The 24920-nt window shown below is 41.7% G+C and overlaps 1 protein-coding gene across 1 annotated transcript in view; it reads right to left on the reverse strand.

Moving 5' to 3' along the window:
• The window catches only part of calcr (calcitonin receptor), a 203819-nt gene that overhangs the window by 114979 nt on the left and 63920 nt on the right, over positions 1 to 24920 (reverse strand). Inside the window, exon 2 of the mRNA XM_055225250.1 lies at positions 17305 to 17356. Within this exon, the coding sequence (XP_055081225.1) occupies positions 17305 to 17340 (36 nt within the window). The 5' untranslated portion in view covers positions 17341 to 17356. The remainder of the gene's footprint in view (positions 1 to 17304; positions 17357 to 24920) is intronic.

The following is a 24920-nucleotide window of genomic DNA, read 5'->3' on the forward strand; positions in this document are numbered from 1 at the left end:
ACTTGGAGACAGCCTTGCGATCTGTGGTATCTTCCAACCTTTCTGCCTGGAGCACATTCGTACCCTGTATGTCCCCTTTCCAAGCCTTTCTTGGTTATCAGCCCCCGCTCTTTCCATTGTCAGCCCCCGCTCTTTCCATTGGAGGAAAAAGCCCTGGCGGTACCGTCCGTACACCATCACCTTCACTGCTGTCGCAAAATCTGGGGGAAGACCAGAGCCGCACTACTCCGAGCGAGGGCTCGGACCAAGACAGCTGAAGCACTCCCGCTCCCAGATACCAACCCGGTCAATCGGTTTGGCTGTCGTCCAAGACCAACTTCCTCCATCTCTCCGCATCCACCCTACCTTCCACGTGTCCCAAATCAAGCCGGTCCGTACCAGTGGCTTTTGCCCTCCGGCCAATCCCCTCCTCCCACCTGGGTCATGGATGGTTACCCGGCTTTTACCGTCCGGCGGCTCATCGATGTCTGCCAGCGAGGCAGGGGACATCAATATCTGGTGGATTGGGAGGGGTATGGTCCCGAGGAGCATTCTTGGGTGCCTAGGGCATGCATTCTGGACCCTGAATTGGTCAGGAATTTTCATGATCCCGGTCTGTCCTGCCTCGCTTGTTGTCCTTTCCCCCTCCCTCACGTGTCTGAGTCTGGAGCTGGGCGGAGATCTTGGCTCCTCCTGTGCACACCTGGAAGCAATCATCATCAGCTGCACCTGCGGTGGATAAGAGGAGCCAGGACCCGACACTCGGCGCCAGATCGTCTGCGTGTTCACATCCCACTCCTTGGACCAGCTCAGCGCTCCCGCCTTCAACCCTGCTTCGCTGTACCGGTACCATACTCCTCGTCTCAGACTCAGCTCCTCACGTTTTCCCCCGGACCATAGCTACTCCCCGCTCCCAATACAGTGTCTGATCTACCATCATTTGTCACTCCTCACCTTGTAAATAAACACTGTAGAAACTTCCCTGAGTTCTGTATTTTTGGTCCCTCATGTCTAGATATGTCACATATTTGTGACTGCTGACGTCATTTCCGGGTGAGTGCATTCTGTTTTGCGAGTTGTATATCTAGCGTATCTAGCGTCTCTCTCCTGAAATTGTTAATCCACGAATCTTTACAATTTTAAAAAGCAGTTTCTAACATCTACACTAGTGCCTGAGTACTTCGCTAAACCACCGAAGTTTCATTCAGCACCTATTGCTCCGCACTTCGTGGATTAAGCCCCTCTATCCCTCGGTTCAGCCTGAACTAGCCTAGCCGACTAGCATCGTGGCTAAACCTTCCTCCTGTTCTCTCGCTTTTCCCTGCCCTGGTTGCCATATGTGGAGTGATGACCCTGGCTTATTTGACGATGATAGGGACAGTTGCGTTAAGTGTAGTGTAGTGGCAGTCCTGTAGGCCAGGGTCTCAGTGTTAGAAACGCGGATCCGCTCATTGGAGGCTCTGACCCCAAGTTACAGTCAGGTAGCAGCAGTAGGGACCGCGGACCGCAGTAGCTTTAGCGTAACTAGTGAGACTAGCCCCCCAGCGCAACCCGTGCAGCAGGGATCAGACCAGGACAGGTTTGTGACAGTTAGAAGAAAGCGTAGGACAGGCCAGGGACACAGGGCTGAGAATAGGACTGTAGCAGACCAGGGACACAGGGTTGAGAGTAGAGAGCTCCCCGTCCAGAACAGGTTTGCTCCCCTGAGCTGGACCCGGGACACTTTAGTCATAGGGAGCTCCATAGTCAGGGACGTGGAACTGCCTGCAGCTTCCACGCGGTGTTACCCTGGAGCCAGACTGGGTGACATCGAGGGGAATCTTAGGCTTTTAAAGAAAAGTAAGAATAGGTACCGCCGGATCGTTATACACGCGGGGGGTAACGATACTCGGCGCGGTCATTCAGAGGTGGTTAAGTTACAGATCAAAACCCTATACTCTCTGACCATTTCTTAATTACCTTTCAATTTATACTAAAAGACTATCCAGTCCCACAGAAAAAAACTATAATGAAAAGATTATTATCAGATAAATCTGAAAATTATTGAGCCATTACTGAAAGATATGTCATGTGACAATGACAATAATTTTAATCCAATTGTCACTGATCAATTGGTTGACAGAACAATGCTCACCTTAAAATCTGCTCTCGATGTTGTAGCTCCGCTAAAACAGAAAAGCATTAAACCAAGACCTCCGGCTCCACGGTACACGTTACAGCTCAGGACACTCAAACAACATGTAAGACGCACAGAGAAGCTTTGGCGCCGCTCGTGCTCTGAGCAGTCTCTGAAGGCATGGAAGTTCTGCCTGCTCACTTATAAGGCCGCTCAGCGGAAAGCCCGAACTAGATACTATTCAAATCTAATAGAAGTAAACAAAAATAACCCCAGATTTCTGTTCAGCACTGTAGCCAGGCTGACAAACTCCCACACTGCTAATGAGTCTCTTATCCCCTCGAACATTAGTTGTGATGACTTTCTTCACTTCTTCGATTACAAAATTACAACCATTAGAGACAAAATCAACAAAGCTACTCCAAAAATCAGCTCTGAGCCAATCCAGTCTGTAATACCAATATCCCCCATGGATCCTCTAATAATATTAGATAAATTTACTCCTGTTGATGAGGTGGAGATTACCTCAGCCATCATGTCGTCCAAACCATCAACCTGTTTGCTCGACCCTATTCCAATCAGACTCCTCAAAGAAGCCCTCCCCCTAATAATAGATTCCATCCATAACATAATAAATATGTCATTAGAAAATGGCTACGTTCCTCAGTCCTTTAAGTATGCTGTGATTAAACCCCTTTTGAAAAAACCTAACCTAAATCCTGATGAACTAGGCAACTATAGACCTATCTCTAATCTTCCCTTCCTCTCAAAAATTCTAGAACGAGTGGTGGTGAAACAGCTCTGCCGCCACCTGCAGGACAATAATATATTTGAAAAATTTCAATCTGGATTCAGAGCTCACCACAGCACAGAGACTGCACTGCTTAAAGTAACAAATGATTTACTACTAGCTGCTGATAACGGGCTGGCTTCAGTCCTGGTCCTACTGGACCTCAGTGCAGCGTTTGACACCATTGATCACAACATTCTACTGCAGAGGTTAGAATGTGACATTGGAATCAGAGGGACCGCCCTCAAATGGTTTAAATCCTATCTATCAGATAGGTACCAGTTTGTTAGTATAAACCAGAGCACCTCTCCCTGTTCTAAAGTAGCCTGTGGTGTTCCACAAGGATCTGTGCTTGGTCCAATCCTATTTACTCTGTATATGTTGCCATTGGGTAACATTATCAGAAAACATGGCATTAATTTTCACTGCTATGCTGATGACACTCAGCTGTACTTATCAATGAAACCGAATCAGACTGATCAAATAGATAAACTCAGTGCCTGTGTGAAGGACATCAAAACCTGGATGACCTTGAATTACCTGCTCTTAAAACCTGAAAAAACAGGTCATTGTCGTTGGTCCCAAAGGTCAAAGAGATTCTCCGTCGGACCAGATAATCTCACTCGACAATGTGAGTATAGCTTCTAGCCCTACTGTAAAAAATCTTGGAGTCCTATAAATCTCTCATTCACAGCCCATATAAACCTAGCTTGTAAAACCGCATACTTTCACCTGCGAAATATAACTACAATTAGAAATATTTTACCTAAAAACGATGCTGAAAAACTCATCCATGCATTTGTTACTTCCAGACTTGATTACTGTAATTCTCTGCTCGCCGCCTGCCCCAAAAGTACTATAAGGAGCCTCCAGTTGGTCCAAAATGCAGCGGCCAGAGTCCTAACAGGAACTAAAAGAAGAGACCACATCAGTCCTGTACTAAAATATCTGCACTGGCTTCCTGTCGAGCTTAGAATCAAATTCAAAGTCCTCCTCCTGACATACAAAGCCCTAAACGGTATGGCCCCATCCTATCTGCAAGATGCTATTGTCCCGTACCAGCCAAACAGAGCACTCTGCTCTCAGAATGCAGGACTATTAGTGGTTCCTAGAGTGTCCAAAAGTACAGTGGGAGGGAGAGCATTCAGTTACCAAGCTCCTGTATTATGGAATCAACTCCCTGCTGATGTTAAACAGGCCCCCACAGTCTCTGTATTTAAGACCAGGCTTAAAACCTTCCTCTTCGGTATAGCTTATGACCAGGTTACTTAGTGAGGGAGTTAGGGACATTAAAACCCGGGATAAGATAGGCTGCAGTAGGAGATAACTAGCTGGGGGAAGTATGACAACCTGAGCACTATCTTCTGCTTTGTCCTATTTTCTCATCAGCAATGCTATTCACATGTTGTCCCCTGTCCCACTCCCCCTGTGGAGTGTATCTCTTTCAGATGCCCCGATGACAGCTGGACCCTCCCCTCCTCCCCGCCTGGCCCTCCTCCTCGCCTGGCTCTCCTCCTCCTCGTCTGGTCTTCCTCCTCCTCGCCTGGCCGATTTTTCTTGTTTTGTCTGATTTTTCCTGTTGTTTTGTTTTTGTGTTGGCGGCACGGTGGCTGAGTGGCAACACTCATGCCTCATAGCAAGAGGGTTTGGTTTGATCCCCGGGTCGCCAGGCCTTTCTGTGTGGAGTTTTTCATGTTTCTCCCCGTGTCTGGATGGGTTTCCTCCGGGTACTCCGGTTTCCCTCATCAACCAAAACATGAACGCCCTTCGAGACAACTGTTGTTGTGATTTTGGGCGTTACAAAAATAAATGAATTGAATTGAATAGTGTTACGACACCCTTTTGTTATGGATAGACCCGGATGGCTGAGGGATTACACAGACAGTACTCTTATTTGAGTAAAAGTTGTGGTTTCTCCTCCCACTGTAAGTGTACAAGTGACCTTATGTAGGCAAAATGAAATGATTTTGTTTGTTGCAGCACTCCTTCAGATATGATTTAGTTTGTCTTACTTTTTGTGTCTGACCTGTGAAAATACCAGATTGCACAAAATATAATGTATTGTCCTTCAAATTATGTTAACTTTAAATTATAAAACATATGGTTACTCTTAGTAGTTTTCCCAAATACTTTTTATTTATTTGAATACCATGTTCAGTCCTGGTTTAGTCCTGGTTCATTACTGGTTTAGTCCGGGCTTAGTTCTGGTTCAGTCCTGTTGTAGTCCAGTTTTAGTCCTTGTTCAGTCATGTTTTAGTCCGTTTTAGTCCTGGTTTAGTCCTGGTTCAGTCCTGTTTTAGTCCATTTTAAGCCTGGCTTAGGCCTGCTTTAGGCCTGGTTTAGTTCATGTGAGTGGATCTATCCTTCAATGTGGTTCTCAGTGAGGTGTCTTTTTCTCGCATTGGGTTGTTGGATTTGTTCCTGTAGAATGAGGATCAAAGGTCAGGGGGTGCTCTAGGACACCTCTCCATTTGTTAGTCATATCTTTAGTTTGAGCCATGTGTGCTGTGTTCTGTGTGCAGCAGAAGAACATGCGTGTGCTGTGAAGTGTGACAGGCCAGAGACCACTGAGTGCACAGGCCTGATGCAGGAGTTCATTCTCTCCATTACACAATTAGCATTTGCGCATTAGCATTAGCACATTAGCATTGGTGTATTAGCATTAGCACAGTGTGGACATGAGAGGCTTGCGATTACAGCGACTAACTCTGTAGAACACATGAATGAAAATACCCCATTAGATTAATTGGTGTCATTTGTCGGAGTGCACTGTCTGATGGACAGAGCACTGTCCCTCCTCTCAGTGATACACCAGGGACCCACCACCACAGCTCCTTCAAATCATATTCACCTTAGTTCTGGTAGCTGTACTTTTTGCTGACAAACATCAAATAAAAAATGTTAAAGACCTATTGTGTTTGTGTCTGCTATTAAGTTATAGTATAGCAGTTATAATTTATGACACCTATGGATCATTTTGTTAATGATCCGTTTAATTTGCACATTTTAAATACCAATACCTATCTAACACAACCAAGGCCAGCTCTGGGCACAGGTGAACTTGGTGATTGCGTAGGGCACCATCTGGTGGAGAGGGTGCCAAATTGCAGTAAAAAAAAAATAAAAATTAATAAAGGAGATCGCCCAACACTTCACTCCACCCGCTTACACTGATAATATCAGTGACCCTGATCAGGCTCTGTTCAGGATCACTGATATTTCAGACCATGAAGTTGCCAAAGTGATTACAGATTTAAAAAACTCAAAGGAGCTTGATGCAACTGGTCTAAATACACATTTTTTTTTAAGAATTTAAGGATCCTCTTGTACGACCAATCACCCATCTTCTCAATATGTCCTTCCAACATTCTTTTGTCCCAGCTGATTGGAAAGTAGCTGCAGTAACACCAATTTTCAAATCAGGTGCTAAAACAGACATAGCTAATTATCGACCTATAAGCATACTTCCTGTAATATCGAAAATAGCTGAGAAGTGGGTGGTCAAACTTCTCACTGCTCACCTAGAAAACACCAAACCTTCATTACATCCACTATAGTTTGGCTTTCATACCCATCACTCCACAGACACTGTCCTGTGTGCATTAACAGAAAACATAAAGAGCTTGCTGGATAGGTGTCCCTGTGTTGGGGCTGTCTTCTTAGACTTGAAGAAAGCCTTCGACTCTGTAAACCACCAGATCTTGCTCTCCAGGTTGACTCAGTTTAACATCTCCAGCCAAGCTCTTCAATGGTTTACATCGTATCTGTCCCACAGGAAACACTATGTGGTAGTTGATGGTGTAAAAACTTCATGTCCCACAGGGGTCAATCCTTGGGCCAGTTTTATTCTCCTCTTTACCAATAACCTGCTCAAATGCTTGTCCAAATATATTCTCACAGATGTATGCGGATGATGTAGTCATATACACTCAAGCCAAAAACATTCAGCAAGCTGCTGATGACCTCACAGCTGCTTTATCATCGATGCATAACTGGCTTAACCCTTTAAGGACTGAGCACACTAGCCTTCGACGCTATAGGGTTAAAGATTCCTGCCTACCACAAAAATGGTCAGTATGTACTTTTCAAAACGTCATGCTGAACTAAAGCAATCCAATGTCTTTCTTAACGGTGTAGAGCTTGATCTGGTCTCAGAATTTAAATACCTTGGAGTCATCCTAGATCCAACATTGTCCTTTAAAAGTCATATAAAAAAAAGTCTCCCAGGTAATTAAATTCAATAATTAGAATTTTCGCTACATCTGGAATAACTTAAACATGACTGCTGCTAAAACTTACTTCTACTCTATGATCATCTCCCACATAGACTATTGTTTAACTACTTGGTCTCTTGCCTGTCCCACAACACTTAAAACATTGAAAACCTCTATAAAAGAGGTCTAAAAATACTTGATAAAAACCCATTTCCCACATTCACTGTCACGTTCTGAAAAAGCATAGACTATTGGACTTTAACAACATGGTCAACCTCAAAAGAGCTTGTCTAATTTACAAGGTCCTACACTCCCTCGCACCACCACCTTTGAAGGAGTACATTAAATATAGAGACAATCCAGCAAGGACCACACGAGCCACCACCAGAGGTGACCTACTGATCCCCCACAGACGGACAACCTTTGGTCATAATGTATTATCTGTCCAAGGTGGGAACCTGTGGAATAGTCTCCCGGTAACCCTGAGAAAATGTCCCACAAATAGTTCTTTTAAAGCTCAGATGAAAAACTGGTTATGGTCCAATGGTCCAACCAAACATGCACTCACCTATAGTAGCAATGTGGTTTTAACTATTCCATAGAGATATATTTGCCTGTATGGACAAAATATGAAGGGGTGGGGGTGGGCAAAATATGAAGGGGGTGGGTGCAGAATATAATTGTCCTGAATGAGTGGCCAAACTGACTGAAATTATGGGGTGTGTGTAATGACTGGAATATGCAATATTTTGTATAGTGCAATAATGGGAACTGTGCAATTAGTGTAATGTGCAATGAATGGAATGTGCAATGAGTGCAATGTGCAATGAATGGAATGTGGAATGTGCAATGAATGTAATGTGCAATTGTGGGGAATGTGCAACCATGGGAACTGTGCAGTGAATGTAATGTAGTGTGCAATTTTTAACTTGACCCTTTTGTGACCCCAGCCTCTGGGACAACAGATGGAAATTAGCCTTTGGCTATAATCTGGCGTATTTACATTCATGTTGAATCATATCTGTTCATCAATATGCATTGTCCAAGTCAAATAAATAAATAAATAAGATGAGATAATTCTATTGATCGACAGATTTAAAAAATAAATGAAAAATTGCACCAAAATAAAAATCCTACAATAATCCTACATGTATCACCAGTTAAGAAAGTAAAATTGGAGAACGAAGTAAGTACAGTAGTGGTGATGAAAACGGGGGATGATTGGCAATATGGCATCTTGAAAATAAGTGATTAAAGATTATTTAATAATTCACAAATCACTCCAAATTGTCATGATGCCTGCATTATCTGTCTCCCTGTGTGCTCTCCCCCTCCCCTACCTGCCTGAATCCGGAGCTGGGCGGAGTTCCTACTCCTCCTGCACGCACCTGGAGCACATCAGCACAATTACCACCACCTGCTGCCGAGTATATGAGGGCTCGGCAGAAGACACTCGGTGCCAGATTGTCTGCGTGTCAACGTCAATGTTCCAGCTCAGTTTTTGCATTTTGTTACCTGTCTTCCAGATTCTTGCTCTCGCTTGTCCCTGCTCCTGTACTCCAGCTCCAGTACAGTCCACCCCTTGTCTTCGCCTCCTGTCCTGTCTTGGTCTCCAGCTTGCTTCTCGCCTCCTGCCCTGGCTCCCGCTCTCTGGATTACCCCTGCTCGGTCTTCCCTGGTCTCGTTCCCGGTCCTGTTGTCGCTTCGGCCCTGGCTGTCTCCGTTCCCGCTCCTGGACTACCCCTGCTCAGTCTGCCCTGGTCCCGTTCCCTATCCTGTCCTCGCGCCGGTCCTGACTTTCCCTGTTCCTGTTCTACACGAAGCCTTTCTGGTTCGCCTCCTGCTCCCCGCTCCTTGTGTGTGTTAAATGAACTATTTAAAACTGTTTCTGCACAAACTGTAAACACTGTAAATCTGCCCTGAGTCTGCGCTCCTTGGTCTGCACCTGCACCTGATGTTACTACACAAATACAACTTTAGAGAGTAATTGAAGGGAAGGGAACAACTGTAACATGGTTAAAAGCGCTGAAAAGACAATTTTGCAGAATAGGTTTGCTTTAATATTGAACAAGTAAAATGTCAACAGTTAGTCAATGAAAGATATTTTTGTTGACTAATCATTTAAAAGGGGTGAGTGGAAGCTAGATCCAAGCTCCCCCTTCTCTACCATAGAGCCTCAAACCAATCCAACTTAATTTAAATATCAAACTATATATTAAAAAAAACCCAAAAAGCACATCTAATGGTTTTGTTTGCATAATCATTCAAATTGGATAATTGCCAGCAGGGCTGGCCCAGCCTATCAGCAGACTAAGCAGCTGCTTAGGACCCCGAGGCCACCAGAGGGCTCCCCAGAGCCCATACATTTATTGGACACAGGGCTTGTGTGTTTACAGCCGCCTGAATATCCCTCTAAAAAAATTACATTTGTTTTATAAATGTAGTAGCAAAATATCTACTGCTGCCAACATTTGTTTTTGAGCCAAGCATAGGTGAGGACAGCTATGTATTTACACCGGTGCAAGGGCTCTTTATAATGTAAATTTAAGCCCACTGTCGCCAACTGGTACACATTAAAATCCACCAGAAACAAACAAACAAAAAAAACAAAAAATGTCTAGAATGGTCAATATTTTTAAATCTTGACCCCCTTTATATGTTTGTCTGCTGTTCTTGTGACTATGGTAGTTGTGACACTTTGGATGTTTTCAGTCTGATGTTGGTCATATAAACACAAATACAACTGGTCAAGGTGATGAGAGCAGAGTTATAATGTTCTCAAATGTGAATCACCAATAGTTGAGGACAGCAGGAGGCATCCACTATCGGATGCCTTCTGGTCTCCTGAAAGCTATAGGCCAGCCCTGGTTGTCAGTCAATGTTACCTTTGGGGAAAAATTACTACTTTTCCAAACACAGTTCATAACATGCTGTCTGTATCCATCCATTTACAATGACATGTGGGTCTACAGCTGACCTGTATCCGAATTGGGGAACCAATCAGGGAAACATATGGTGCGTGTGTGTGAAAAAAAAAAAAAAAAAAATGGTGGAGTAAAAATAAACAAGAATGCTAGTGAGAAGCAGAGTGAAGTTCTGCTCAAGAGAAGCATGAAAACTCTCCTGGATCTGACGTGAGAGAAGTTATAGATTCGGTTCTGATACTGAAATTTCAAACTTGATTTTGATACAAAGGAATAGATTCAATACTCAATACATACAATACTGAATTCATCTTTACTTAGACAACAGAATGTGATTTTCAACATCATAGTTCTTTCTATACCACACCATGTGCCCTTGCATCTGTGTAATCCCTCAGTCGTTCAGGCAGGTTCCATAGTGGTCCATGGGCATATACTAATATATGTGTCTTACACTTTTGAAAGATACAGCTCAAGATCATTGTAAAGTCATTCCAGAAAGGTTCATTTCTGTCCTTTTTTAGTATTGATACCCTCTCAAATGAGTAACTAGTTTCAATACTAGTTTTAGTATCGATTAGTGTCAGATTTCCAATACTATGCGGTGCAAATGAGTTGGTTGAACTTAGATTGGACTGTTAGTCACACTATATGGTTCGGTTCCAAACCATTCTAGACTGGACAGGACTAGAACCTGGATTACACACAACCACATAGGGGCAAATGTGATTGAGAGCTGAGTGCAGGCAGTGAGAGAGAGTGGAGAGGAAAGGAGAGAGGGGAGGAGAGAAGAGGGGAGAGAGTGAGTGTTCGGTTGGTTTGCCATAAGCATTCTGTCAGTTTGTATCTTGGCTCCATCATTCTCCACTACCTTTGGAGGTGTTTCCCACCTTGATCTTGGGGTTTCCAGTCCGTAATCTGCACAGATGTTTATGTACACTATGCCCACCACTTGGTTATGCCACTCCATGTTTGCCTTCCCTGCAGCATCTTACACCCTGCAGTTATGTGCTGGATTGTCTCAGGGGTCTTTGCACAGCCTACACCTTGGGTCTTGTCTGATGTGGTAGATCTGGGCCTCTATTGCTCTGGTGCTCAAGGCCTGCTCCTGTGCAGCCAGGATGAGTGCCTCTGTGCTGTCCTTCAGTCCAGCTCTCTCAAGCCATTGGTAGGATTTTTTGACATCAGCCACTTCAGTTATGTTCCGGTGGTCCATCCCGTGCAGGGGCTTGTCCTTCCATGATGGTTCCTCCAGTACCTCTTCCTCTGCAGTCTGCAGCACGTCATCTGTTGGGGCCTTGTCCTTGATGTTCTTATGGATCTTGGATGTTTCATCTTCCTATTGAGCTGACTTCTTAGGACTTGTCTTACTCGTCTGAGGTATTTGGCCGTGGCTCCTTTCCTTGTTTTCTCTTCAAGGTTGCCATTTGCTTGTGGGATACCAAGGTGCTTGTAACTGTCAGTGTCTTACCTTCCCTCTCTTTGTCACCATCCGGCTTAACTTCTCAAGCCCGAATGACATTCCATCTCTGGTTGGGGAGTTGATGTAAACTCTCCTCTGACCTGGCATCCTGGTTCTTCCTTGCTCTAGCATATTTTGTGTTGTACATATTTTGTACAACACAAAATATGCCACGGCAAGGGGGAATAATTTGTGTAGATGGACAGCGAGAAAGAGAGGGGGGGTTAATAGAGTGAAAGATTTACATAAAGGAGGACCCATTTTACGTTATTTTCTGATCTTAATCGTAATGTTTCTAGGGATGCATCTGATACTGGTATCGGATATCGGATGAAAAAATTTGCTGGACCAGGTATCAGCTTCCAAATATCAGTTCAGCTGATATCCTAGTTGAACATATAATGTGATGTAATAATACTACTAGGCGGCCCAGAAATTCTCTTGAGAGATAAATAGCAGCTACATATCACATTTGGATTATTCTTGCCTTATTTATTCTTGTTTAAAGGAAATACATGCTGTTGTCAGTTGATATCAGGGATCAGCAGATACTTAAAGCCATAGTATTGAAACTGGCATCGGAACTGAAAAAGCCGGATCTGTTTCCTCATCACAAACAGACCTGGAGTTGTGTTTTGTTTCATTCACTCTGTGTGGAGTTTTTCATGTTTCTCTCCGTGTCTGGATGGGTTTCCTCCGGGTACTCCGGTTTCCCCCATCAACCAAACATGAACGCCCTTCGAGACAACTGTTGTTGTGATTTTGGGCGTTACAAAAATAACTGAATTGAATTAAAATTCAGACATGTTTAACACACAAATTCTGCATATTTAGGCTGAGTTAGTCTCTCAAACTGAAAACACTCTGTCTCATCTTCTGATGTCGTGGCAATACAGGAAGTGCTCCACTGTGTTTTTAAACACCATACAGCTTCACTAAAATCATTTTGTGAAATGTGCATGTAATGTAATGTAACTGTGCTGCTGTCTTGGCCAGGACTCCCTTGAAAAAGAGATTAGTAATCTCAATGGGACTTTTCTGGTTAAATAAAGGTTAAATAAAAAAATAAAAATAAAAAATTGACAATTTAAGATGTGGAATTTCCAGTCTAAAATAAAAAAGAAAAAAGGAGCTGTTAACTTGAACTACCAATACATGACATCACAAGGTGGAACAGAGCTTTGAAGATGTAGACAGAATAATAATAATTTGTTTCATTGACACATGTTTGAGTAACATTTAAATCAACATGTGTGAATGAAACAAAACAAAACAAAACTCCTGGAGTGAACTGGACAGCTGGACAAAAACTTGTAAGAGTGAAGATGTTGATGTCTAATGGGCTTGACACACGGGGAGCGACTAACGACAGCGTGCAGCGACACTCATTGCATGGGTTTTAAAATTGAACACACGGGCAGCGACAAACTGCAGCGACTAGTGGCAGCTTGTCACGTCGCGCTCTGTTCCAGAGCGGATCGTGAGTCTCCTACACATCTGATTGGCTGTTTATTTGGAGGGAATTTTGAAGTTGCAATAGCAATAGACGGGAAAAAGAAAATTAAATCTCAAAAAGCTTTGCTTCATATGACTGAAATATTACTATTGGTTGCACACAAATATGAGGGAGCTGATTAGTCTAGAAGAACAACTTGCCATTTGTTTGAGGTAAGCATTTGTCTGTCTGTCTATCTTAATCTATTATCTTTAATAATAATAATAATAATAATTAAAACTGCAAGCAGTGATAAAGGCCCTTGTCACCCCTTGCGACCACAGGGTACATGCCACCATGGAGTTCCTGCCTCTTGTTCCTGCTTACATCGCCCCTCCCCCCAAATTCAGCGATTGAGTAATCGCTGAATCACTTCATCCATTCTAAAGAGAGCATTTCAGACATTTTCATGCCTGCACAGTTGGAAATAGAGGTATGTCTTCATTGGCTTTTTTGTTCGATATGATGTGGAGAATATGTGTACCAAATTTCAATGGTCTGTGACAAAGTCATTTTTTTTCATCCCAGTTGACAAAAAAAACCCATGTATTTCAATGAGAAATGTCAGACGTTGCCATGGCAACACACTTTCAAACAGAGGAATGTTCTCATTGGCTTTTTTTGTTCAGTATGAAGTTGAAATGTTTTTGACAAAGTAAAATTTTTTGGATCGCCTTTAAAATTTCAAAGGGGTGCTGTGGAGCAATGAATTATCTCAGTTATGTAAATTGTATATCATTAGGTTCAGATCATCAGTGTGACCAAAATGTATATTAATGCCGGTTTACAGGACACTGCATTTTTGAGTTAAGTGCAATTAAACACTTGAAAAACACACCATTTTTGTTTACGTGTTGGCCACACCCACATTTTATCACTTAGCAAAATCCAAAAGAGTAGCCTATAATCCCACATGGATCTAGTTCATTTGGAGCAATTTGCAAGTTTCTTGAATGAACATCCATGGCGTAAAAAAACTCAAACGTGAGAATAAAAAAATTGAAAAAAATGAGTTCCGCCCACAATGGCCGACTTCCTGTAGGGTTTAGGGTGGGGTCATAATATAATTTTTTATTTGCCTTGACATGTTCTATGTTTGTATCAAATTTCACTTGTCTATGATTGCCATCATGTATTTTGATTTTTGAGGTGGCGCTCTTGAGTAATTTTGCAACATTAATTTTGTTTCACATGAAAATACAAAATTTGTCACCAATCTTGAATCTTAGGCCATAATTGGATTAGTGTAGAGCATCTATTTAGTCTACAACAAAGTCCAGTACTCTGAACCCCATGTACTTCAATGACACATTTCTTATGTTACCACAGTAACATGGTTGCAGATAGAGGTATGTTCTCATTGGCTTTTTTGTTCAGTTTGTCAAGCCAGATGTCCATGGTGAATTTCATATGTTTTTGAAAAAATGGGGTTCCGCTCACAATGGCCGACTTCCTGTAGGGTTTAGGGTGGGGTCATAATATACATTTTTGCTTGTCTTGACATGTGCTATGTTTGTACCAAATTTCATTTTTCTACGGTGAAAAAGGCCTTTCATTGCAGTAATGTATTTTGATTTTTAAAGTGGCGCTATTTTGAAGCATACATTTTTCTACAACAAAGACCAGCACCCTGAACCCCATTCATTTCAATGACACATTTATTATGTTACCACGGTAACATGGTTGCAAATAGAGGTATGTTCTCATTAACTTTTTTGTTCAGAATGGCAGTAGGGATGTCCATGCCAAATTTCACATGTTTTTGACAAAATATTTTTTTGGGGTCTCATTCAAAACTTCAAGGGGGCGCTGTGGAGCAATGTAATGTCTGACCTATGTAAATTGTACATCATTACATTCAGATCAACATTTTTAACACAATGTACATAAATACCGGGAAATAGGACACTGCGAGTTTGAGTTACGTGCAATTTAAAACTTCAAAAACTTGCGTTTTTATTTACAGGCTGGCCACATCCGCATTTTTTGTATACTATGTACAAAATTCCAAATGAGTTCCCTATAATTTATAGGCAAATTATAATTAATTTTGTCCCGTTTGCAAGTTTCTTGAATTAAAATTAAAAATTAAAAAAATTCACAATATAAAAAATTAGGTAGGTAAGGGAGGTAAAATTTTGAAAAAATTGGGTTCCGGCAGACTTCCTGTAGGGTTTAGGGTGGGGTCATAATAAAACATTTTAGTTGTCTTGACATGTTCTATGTTTGTACCAAATTTCATTTGTCTGTGATAAAAAAGGTCTCTCATTGCCGTAATGTATTTTTATTTTTGAGGTGGCGCTATTGAGTCATTTTGAAAGAATAATTTGTGTGAACAATTTATTCTTCCTCCTCCTCGCCTGGCCCTCCTCCGTCCCCCTCCCTCCTCTTTGCCTGGCCGATTTTTCTTGTTTTGTCTGATTTTTCCTGTTGTTTGATTTTCCTGTTTGTTTTTGTGTGTAGGCAGCACGGTGGCTGAGTGGCAACACTCATGCCTCACAGCGAGAAGGTTTGGTTCGATCCCCGGGTCGCTCAGGCCTTTCTGTGTGGAGTTTCTCCCCGCGTCTGGATGGGTTTCCTCCGGGTACTCCAGTTTCCCCCATCAACCAAAACATGAATGCCCTTAGAGACAACTGTTGTTGTGATTTTGGGGGTTACAAAAATAAAATGAATTGAATTGAACATCAAAATAATTAATTTGTCGCCAAACTTGAATTTTGGTTCAAATAAAATTGACTTTTCATTAACATCCATGGGGTCAAAAATGGCCTCAAAGCGGTAAGTATAATAATAATAATGGAATTTTTTTTTCCACCCATTATTTTTCTCCTAAACGATAAAAGCTACAGTCATGTGACTTTCTCACTTTGTGCTCCCTCACAAATAATAATAATAATAATGTCTTACACTTGTAATGCGCTTTACAGGCTTGTCAAAGCCTCTCAAAGCACTACACTATAGTCATTATTCATTCATTTCCACACTTGGTGATGGTAAGCTACTATTGTAGCCACAGCTGCCCTGGGGAGACTGACGGAAGCGAGGCTGCCAATCTGCGCCATCGGCCCCTCCGACCACCACCTATCATTCACACACACACCACTTTCATACTAGGCAATGTGGGTGAATTTTGTCACAGGTCCACGACAACTCGATTGTCTTCTATGAATTTGTGAAAATGAAAGTTGAAGAGGGCGCTAGAGAGAGATAATGATATGATTTGCATATCACTACATTCACTTTGCATATGTGTATAAATGCTATATTAGCTTTTTCCAACAAAAAAATATGTGAAAGTAAAATGTTTTTTTGAAATTTTCCAGAAATTGCAATTTTGTTGAAAACCTATCATTCACCATGACCATGCCCACAGTCATATTTAAAAGACAACTGATAATCTTTCATTGTACATTAGTTTAGTGGGTTTTAGCCAAAATTGTTTGTGATAAAATTGCGAGGGTGTGTGCTTTTGTCAATTCCAGGTTTGATCCAATATGGCCGACTTCCTGTACATTTTAGTGTGGCGCCATAATATCATTTTTGTCATGTCCTGACATGTTCTATTTTTTGATACAAGTTTCAGATTTTTACGTTGACTATTTTCCAGGTCGGGCTCCAATTGGCCCAATGAAAATGAAAGTTTGAGGGGGCGCTACCAAGTTGTCTTTGGTTATTTTTTCTTCAGTGATAATTAGAGCTCATGGAGTTCTAATTTTTGCCCCGGACGCGTCCCGTGCCGGGACGTTGTCCCAGGCTCGGGCCTAATAATAATAATAAAAGTTTATTAGGGTAGGTATTTTATTGTATAACAGAATTATTATTATAATTCTCATGAGTTACAAATAGGCCTAGTAATATATATTATAAGCATTGGAGCAGCTTTCTTGCATCTCATTGATTCGTCAATCAAACTTTCCCTGAGTGGCTGTTGTGCAGGCAACAGCGATAAAAGTACAATATTTTTCAACTTCACATCGCAGGCCTGCGTGTGCACGTCAACATTACAGTTTCAGTGTAGCCTTATATCAGACAGATATAAGGCAGTGTCCACCAGTAATCTGACCAGAACTGAAGAAGCAGCTTGGATGAGCAGCCAAACGTCTTCACCCCTACAACTTCTTGTCCAGTTGACAGATTTTACTTTTGGCTTTTACTATGGATCAGACCTGGATGACTGAGGGATTACACAGACAAAGCTCTTGGAGGATTTTTGATGAGGTAACAGCATTATAACATGGTTTAAAACCCACAAGTCATTTTTTTGTAATATAGGACCTTTAACGACGTCTGACCCTGCAGATGTAATGTGTAGCAGAGGACTTACCAGGAGCAGAGGCAGCGTGTAGGGGGAGAGTTTCATCTCTGCACCACGGGATCTGGAAATACAGATACAGTTCCACATTATGGCATTAAACTTAAATATTTCCATGGATAAAAGCAGGTGACAACATCAGGTCCCTTAGATGAGAAAAAAATAACAACATATTTGATCACCATGTTAGCTTTTATTGTTTTGAAAATGTTTTATTGACGAAAACAACGTATTAACATGTTTTAGAAGTTTCACCTTGCTTTTCAAGTCACACCACTTTCAGAGCAACATCACGAAATAATCAGTGCATCTCACCAACAAAATTAGTGCACATCGCATCAGGTTTGTCAGGTTGTTGTGTAGTTTTTGTAACATGTTTTTTGTATATTTATGGATAATTGTTTTGTGGGAGCATGGGAGAGTTAGGTTTGTGGGTGGGGCCTTGCACTGAAAATTCGATTTTGCATCAGTCACAAAACTTACATCTGCTTTCCTTTTAAAACACAGCAGATAGTTCTACAAATGACAGTGAAACAATGGCATCATGTGCAGGTGGAGGATATTTAAACACACACACTGCCAATAATAAAAGAGGAGCAGACCATCTCTATCTGAGGAACATCTGGAGCTGGAGCAGTGGGGCTGGGGCTCTATGCAGCACACAGCTCACAGGAAAGAGCAAACCAACACGCTCATTCTGATTTATAGATTTGTACAGGATAATTCTGCATGCGGCTAAAACAGATACATTTAGACACATGTTCATATACAGCTTGTTCTGATTTGTAGAAGAGCCAAAAGAAGAGTCTATTGTGTGTCCTTGTGCATTATTGATCAGTTCCATGTGTGTGAAGCTGTTGAGAGACTATGACTCATCACTAGATGAGTCATTGAGCTCAGGAAGTTCTAGTGGATATAGTTTTCCTTGTGCTGTTGTCATTTCAGCCTTGCTACATAGCCATGCTGCTAAATTCTTAATTCACAATGTTTCACAGCCAACTGCCAAAAGTAATATCTCCTTTACCACACAACAATCAAAAGATAGATAGTGCACATGTAGGTATTTTTGTTTATTTGCGCGTTCCAAATTTATAAGGCCTTCTTACACGTTACACATAGCAAAGTACACCTCCTAGAGCACACGTAGGGTCAGTAATCATGCACACCTGGATCGCATGTGCCTCCCATGGCCACTAGGGGAACACAAATGATGTGAGGCCCTGGAGCTTTCAGATGGTTAGAAAAAAAACTGGCCATAGTACATTGTTTTACATTTACCAAATGGCCTTATAGCTGTGTAATCCCTCAGTGGTTCCTGGGCGCATACTATTTTGTGAAAGATACAGCTCAACATCATTCTAAAGATATATCCTAGTCCTGCAAATAAAGTGTTGAACTATTTTCCGAGTCTATATCTTTGGTCCCTCCATCAGTCTTTATGACAGAACGATCTGGCCAAACATGAACCAATCAGACTCTGGACCAGACCAAATGGGGCGTTTTCATAACACCGAATCATCATTGGACAACACGAACAGAATATCCGGACTCTGCTCGTATGCAACCACACCCTGTCTCAGCAAGACACTCAGCTATCAAACCAGGTTTCTGCCTTCCTCGCTTACCGGCCTGCCTGCCCTGCCATCCAGGGACCTACTCGTGTCTTCTGCCCCTCATCAGGATTGTTGTAGCTAGTAGTTGTAGCTCTGCTGGACACAGTCTTCCATCCAGGGACCTCCTCATGTCTTCTGCTCACCCTGCTCCTCGCCCTCTGTGGACCCAAGACCCTGTTTTCAGGATTTTTGCTCAGAGACTACTGCCTACGACACCACTCCCAACTGTCTGCTCTGTCTACTTTCATTCACATTCATGTATCTGCGAATAAACTCTGAACTGTTTCCAGAGTCTGTATCTTTGGTCCTTCCGTCAGTCTTTACAACAGTGACAAAGTGAACTGGCTAAGTATCCCGGTGCTCCTGTTTTTATTATGGGAGATTACAACAATTGCAGACTGGATCGTGCTCTGCCTTCGTTTGAGCAGTATGTGGATTTACCAACTAGAAGGGGAAACATACTGGATCTATGCTATGGGAACATAGTAAACGCATTTCGAGCCCGCTCATACCCTCTGTTTGGACTCGCAGACCATAATGTGGTCTGTTTACTTCCTGCCTACAGACAGGAACTGAAGCGAAGCAAACCTCAGACTTACACTGCCCCACAATGGACGGAGGAGGGTATTGCTCAACTCCAAGGTTCACTGGCATGTACAGATTGGGACATATTTGAGGGGGATCTGGATGACAAAGTAATAACAATCACGGACTATATTAACTTTTGTATTGGCACCACCATTCCAGTGAAAACTATCAAAAAGTACCCTAACTCTAGGCCATGGATAACTTCGCTATTTAAGAAGTGCCTTGAAGACAAGCACAAGGCCTATATGTCCAAAGATGAGGGTGCACTCAGAACAGCAAACCGCTCAATAAAGAATGAGGTTTTCAATGCTAAGCATAGATACAAAAAAAAGATAGAGCAAAATTTTGGCAATATGAACACCAGACAGGCATTGCAGATGGTTAAGACTCTCACCGGGGGTCCTCCCAAATCCTAATCGGTAACATCAATAGAGTTGGGTAACGACCTAAACATCTTTTTCAATAGATTCAACACACATGACTTTTCACAGGAGTGTGTCAATGAACTGAACAATCTCCCTCTTCTGGATCCTGGGGATGTGGCTCCTTTCACAGTCGAGGACGTTCGAGGCCAGTTGAAAAGGTGCAAGCCCGGAAAAGCACCAGGACCAGACGGCATATCTGGGAGGATGCAAACCTGTGCATCTGAACTGGCACCAGTGATTCACTCTCTCTTCAGTGAGATGTATGACAGCTGCAAGATTCCCTCACTGTGGAAAAAAGCCACTATCATCCTAGTACCCAAAAAAACCAGACCCAAAGAACTAAATGATTACAGACCAATAGCCCTAACATCCTTGATCATGAAATGCCTAGAACACCTACTTCTTGGAATAATTGTACCAGTAGTCAGGCAGCAACTGGACCCACTTCAATTTGCCTATAAGGCCAGGAGAGGGACGGAAGACGCTGTGGCCTGCCTGCTGCATCTTCTTCTGGAACATCTGGACTCTCCTGGCACTTCAGCACGGATTCTTTTTGCAGACTTCAGCTCCGCTTTCAACACAATTCAACGCCATAGACTCATATCAAAACTGAACCAACTCCAGGTTCCATCACGACTCATTCAAATAATACACAACTTTCTTTCAAACAGACAACAGGCTGTCAGAGTTGATAGTGCAATCACAGCCCCTCTTACCACCAACACCGGAGCGCCACAGGGCTGGGTACTAAGTCCATTCCTATATACTCTATATACAAATGACTGCACCAGCCCATCACCTGGAACAGTATACATTAAATATGCAGATGATACAGCTATATTAGGACTTCTCTCAGACAGCACATCACTTGGACAATATCAGAACTCTGTATCACACTTCACCACATGGTATAAAGAAAATCATCTTCAACTCAACCTCAAGAAAACACAAGAAATGACCTTTGGAAGCCCTGGAATATTTGACCCTACCAGTATTGACAATATCACAATAGACACTGTTGAACATTTCAAATATCTTGGACTCACAATTGATCATAAACTGACTTTTGACTTTCACACTCTGGACATTTCAAAAATATGCAATCAAAGACTTTCTGTTATCCGTAAGTTAAAAGGACTCCATGTTTCACCACATCTACTGCTTATTCTGTACACCAGCATCATCCAACCTGTCCTACTGTACTGTTCACCATGTTTTCTTACCATGCTCACAGTTAAAAACCGTAATTCATTCACAAAAATAACCCACCTAGCAGCAAAAATCATTGGTCTCCCTACTCCCAGTCTGTCACAGTTAAACTCAAAAGCCATCACTCGTATAGCACAGACAATAACACAGGACCACACTCACCCACTGCACCAGTACTTTACTCTACTGCCTTCAGGACGACGATACAGGACTCTCAGATATAACAAAGCACGCTTCAAAAATAGTCTCATACCCACAGCCATTATTAACTTGAACAATTTATAGACTACGGAACTCTAATTATCATTATGCACTTTTACAATGTCAATTACTTGCCTTGTGGTTGTCCAATATATGTGTTTGTGTGGCATTGTATGTATGTATGGCGTTTTTCTCTGTGTGATTTGACTGTGAAGACAAATTTCCCCTCGGGGACAATAAAGAAACTAACTAACTAACTAACTAATGCTCGTTTGTGACTAATACTATTGTAACTGTACAAAATCAGCTCACCTGTTGTGTCTCTAACTAAGTCAGTTTTTTATGGTCAAATTGGGTAAAAACAAAGCAGATTAAAGTCTAACTTGAGTAACAGAGCTTCAGACAGAGCAGTGCCTCCAGTTAGTTTCAACTCCCCAAGGCATTTTAATGGCATCAGCTGAAAAGTCTCAATGCCATTGTGAGAATTTTCAAACTGTTGTTTGTACTATCAGGTCTTTCTCATCTAGAGGAGTGAAGTTGTTGAAAATCAGATACTCGTTTGAGCAGGTATCTACTTAAGTCCCATTCACAGAGCATAAATGAACATTTCCCGAATAACTTTATAATGATCTTAAGCTGTATCAGAACAAGACCACATAGACGTATACAGTATACGCCCATGGACCACTATGGAACTACCTGGACCACTGAGGGATTACACAGATATAAGGCCACATGGGACTAGGAAAGAAAATACTATAATCAACTATCAGTATTGAGTATTGAGTCTATTCCTTTGCATCAAAATCCAGTTTGAATTTTTTTGTATCATGACAACAATATACTGTAGTCCCACTTGTTATTATGACGTTTATTTGAATGACTAAAGACTGGAGCGTGATAATGTTTTTGGAGGAGGGTTTATTTTGGGTTTACGATTTAATCCAGAGTTTATTCACTGTTCACTGGCACATGCAGTAGAGTAACAGTATCTACCGTACCTACACTCAGTTTTTGTTTTTGTCCCATATGATAGCTCTGTGGGTCTGTATATAGTATCGAGTCTATTCCTTAGTATCAAAATTGAGTTTGAAATGTTACTATCGTGACAACACTATGTCAGAGTCCCCTGGGTGTGCTCCCAATGCCGCTGGCATTTTTCGTTACTATTTATGCTCAAATGTGAATCAAAAGTATCCAGATTAGTGTGTTTAAAGACTTCCACAGCACTCCTTGTCGCAGATGGCTCGTTTACGTCGTCTGAAGTCATTTGCATTTGAAAGCCTTGTACTCCTCCCTGGATCAGCTGTGTGCTGAGCGAGTCGTGCTAAAGGACCTATTTTTACATTGGTAATAGTACATGTCAGGGCAACGGAGCAGAGCAGAGACCGTGAATGTTTCAGGGGCTGTGCAGTAAACTGTCCATGGGTCAGACATTAGGATCGACGGGATTCTCCTGTTTAGGACCAAAGAGAAAAAAATGTCTGTGTGCGTGTGTGTGTTTAGAAGGTTACACAGATCAGCAATGGAGGCAGTGACCAGGCCATAGGGAATCTGCAAAACGTGTCCCCTCTTATCAAGGGACTATAATTTCAAACTCAATTTCAAAATTAAGGAACAGACTCAATACAGATTCCGATACCACAATGGTAATAAAAAAAATTAATATATTTTAAAAGGTCTTGCTTTATTTAGACAACAGAATGTGACTTTCAATATTAAATGGTAGTATTTTCTTTTACATGTGGACAAAATTGTTGGTACCCCTCGGTTAATGAAAGAAAAACTCACAATGGTCACAGAAATAACTTGAAATAGTAAGTAATAATAAATCAAAATTCTATGAAATTTAACCAATGAGAGTCAGACATTGCTTTTCAACCATGCTTCAACACTTCAATTACTTAAAAAAATTTGACAAAAATGATGATACTCCTAGAAAAGACTGAAAATAAGGTGACCAAAGAGACAGGTTAAACAAAGATGTGTCCACTAATCAGCATCACAGGTGTCTACAATCTTGTAATCATTCAGTGGACCTATATATAGGTCTACAGGTCGTCACTGTGCTGTTTGATATGGTGTGTACCACACTCAACATGGACCAGAGGAAGTAAAGGAAAGAGCTGTCTCAGGAGATTAGAAAGAAAATTATAGACAAGCATGTTAAAGGTAAAGACTTTAAGACCATCTCCAAGCAGCTTGATGTTCCTGTGACTACAGTTAAACATATTATTCAGAAGTTTCAGATCCATGGGACTGTAGCCAACCTCCTTGGACGTGGCCACAGGAGGAAAATTGATGACAAATCAAAGAGACGGATAATACAAATGGTAACAAAAGAGGCCAGAAAAACTTCTAACGAGATTAAAGGTGAACTTCAAGCTCAAGGAACATCAATGTCAGATCGCACCATCCGTCGTTGTTTGAGCCAAAGTGGACTTAATGGGAGACGACCAAGGAGGACACCATTGTTTAAAACAAATCATAAAAAAACCAGATTGGAATTTGGAAGATTTGGAAGTTGTTTTGGTTATAATTTGGTGTTTAGTCAGAAAACAGAATGGGTTGCCAGTTTCAGTACTGAAATCAAGTTGGTTTAACCTAAATGCTCACTACCTAAACCTCAGCACCTGCAGTCAATCATGAATCAGTGCTAGTGCAGCCTCTGCAGCTCAGTGAGTGAATTCACATGAGGCCTGTCCATATACTGAGAACAAGAACAACATTTATGTGTCCTCTATCTGCAGGTTAAGTCATTGGCAAACGAGGTTCAGTCGTGATTGTAGTACCTTTTTAAAACAGTAAGAGCAGGCTACATGCATTAATCACAAACGCCAATATTATTTTTTTCCGCTAAAGTCTGAATCCAAGCTTATGATGAATTGATCGGTTTATGCCAACCTATGTTACACATTTGCGATAGAATTAAATTGCAGTGGATTTGAGCCATATTATTTCTACAGAAAGCGGTGAGTGCTTAGTATTTCTACTGAGCCTTTTTATATACGCAAAAACGGTTTGCAAATATTACATGAACTGTGTCGCTTTTTACCAAATAATGTCATGCTGCAGTCAGTGCATGTATAGACTTTTGAACAGCTTTTCTATGACTTTACACAGACTTATAACGGGCAGAGACTGTATCAATCGAAACACTAGAAGCTCAAAGTAACTTGAAAACTTTAGTTTATAGTTTGGCAGTATTGCCACAGTTCATAAGTACAGTAAGTGCAGTAAGTCACGTTTCAGACATTTCTTAGAATTTATTAAATTTGACTTCAATCACAAATACTCATTCATTAGCATTTCATGAATATCTCCCTGAAGCTAAACTGTGGTTTTAAAATGCAGCTGTACTTTTCTCATTTGTTACTGAATATAACAATTGAGGTCAGGACTGCTTGGATATTTGAGCAGACTTTCTTGGAGCTGCTGTTTGTTTACATTCAGAGTAGAACCGATATGGTGCTGGTGGCATGTAGGTCACATGTCTGGCATGAACCAATTGTACAGCCCAAGTTACAACTTTTATAAGCAAACTCTATTTCCAGCTCCTGTTCCCTGTGTCCCCCTTATCTCCACCACAGCA

This window comes from Periophthalmus magnuspinnatus, chromosome 11 (genome assembly GCF_009829125.3).
Source record: "Periophthalmus magnuspinnatus isolate fPerMag1 chromosome 11, fPerMag1.2.pri, whole genome shotgun sequence".
Taxonomy (NCBI): Eukaryota; Metazoa; Chordata; class Actinopteri; order Gobiiformes; family Gobiidae; genus Periophthalmus; species Periophthalmus magnuspinnatus.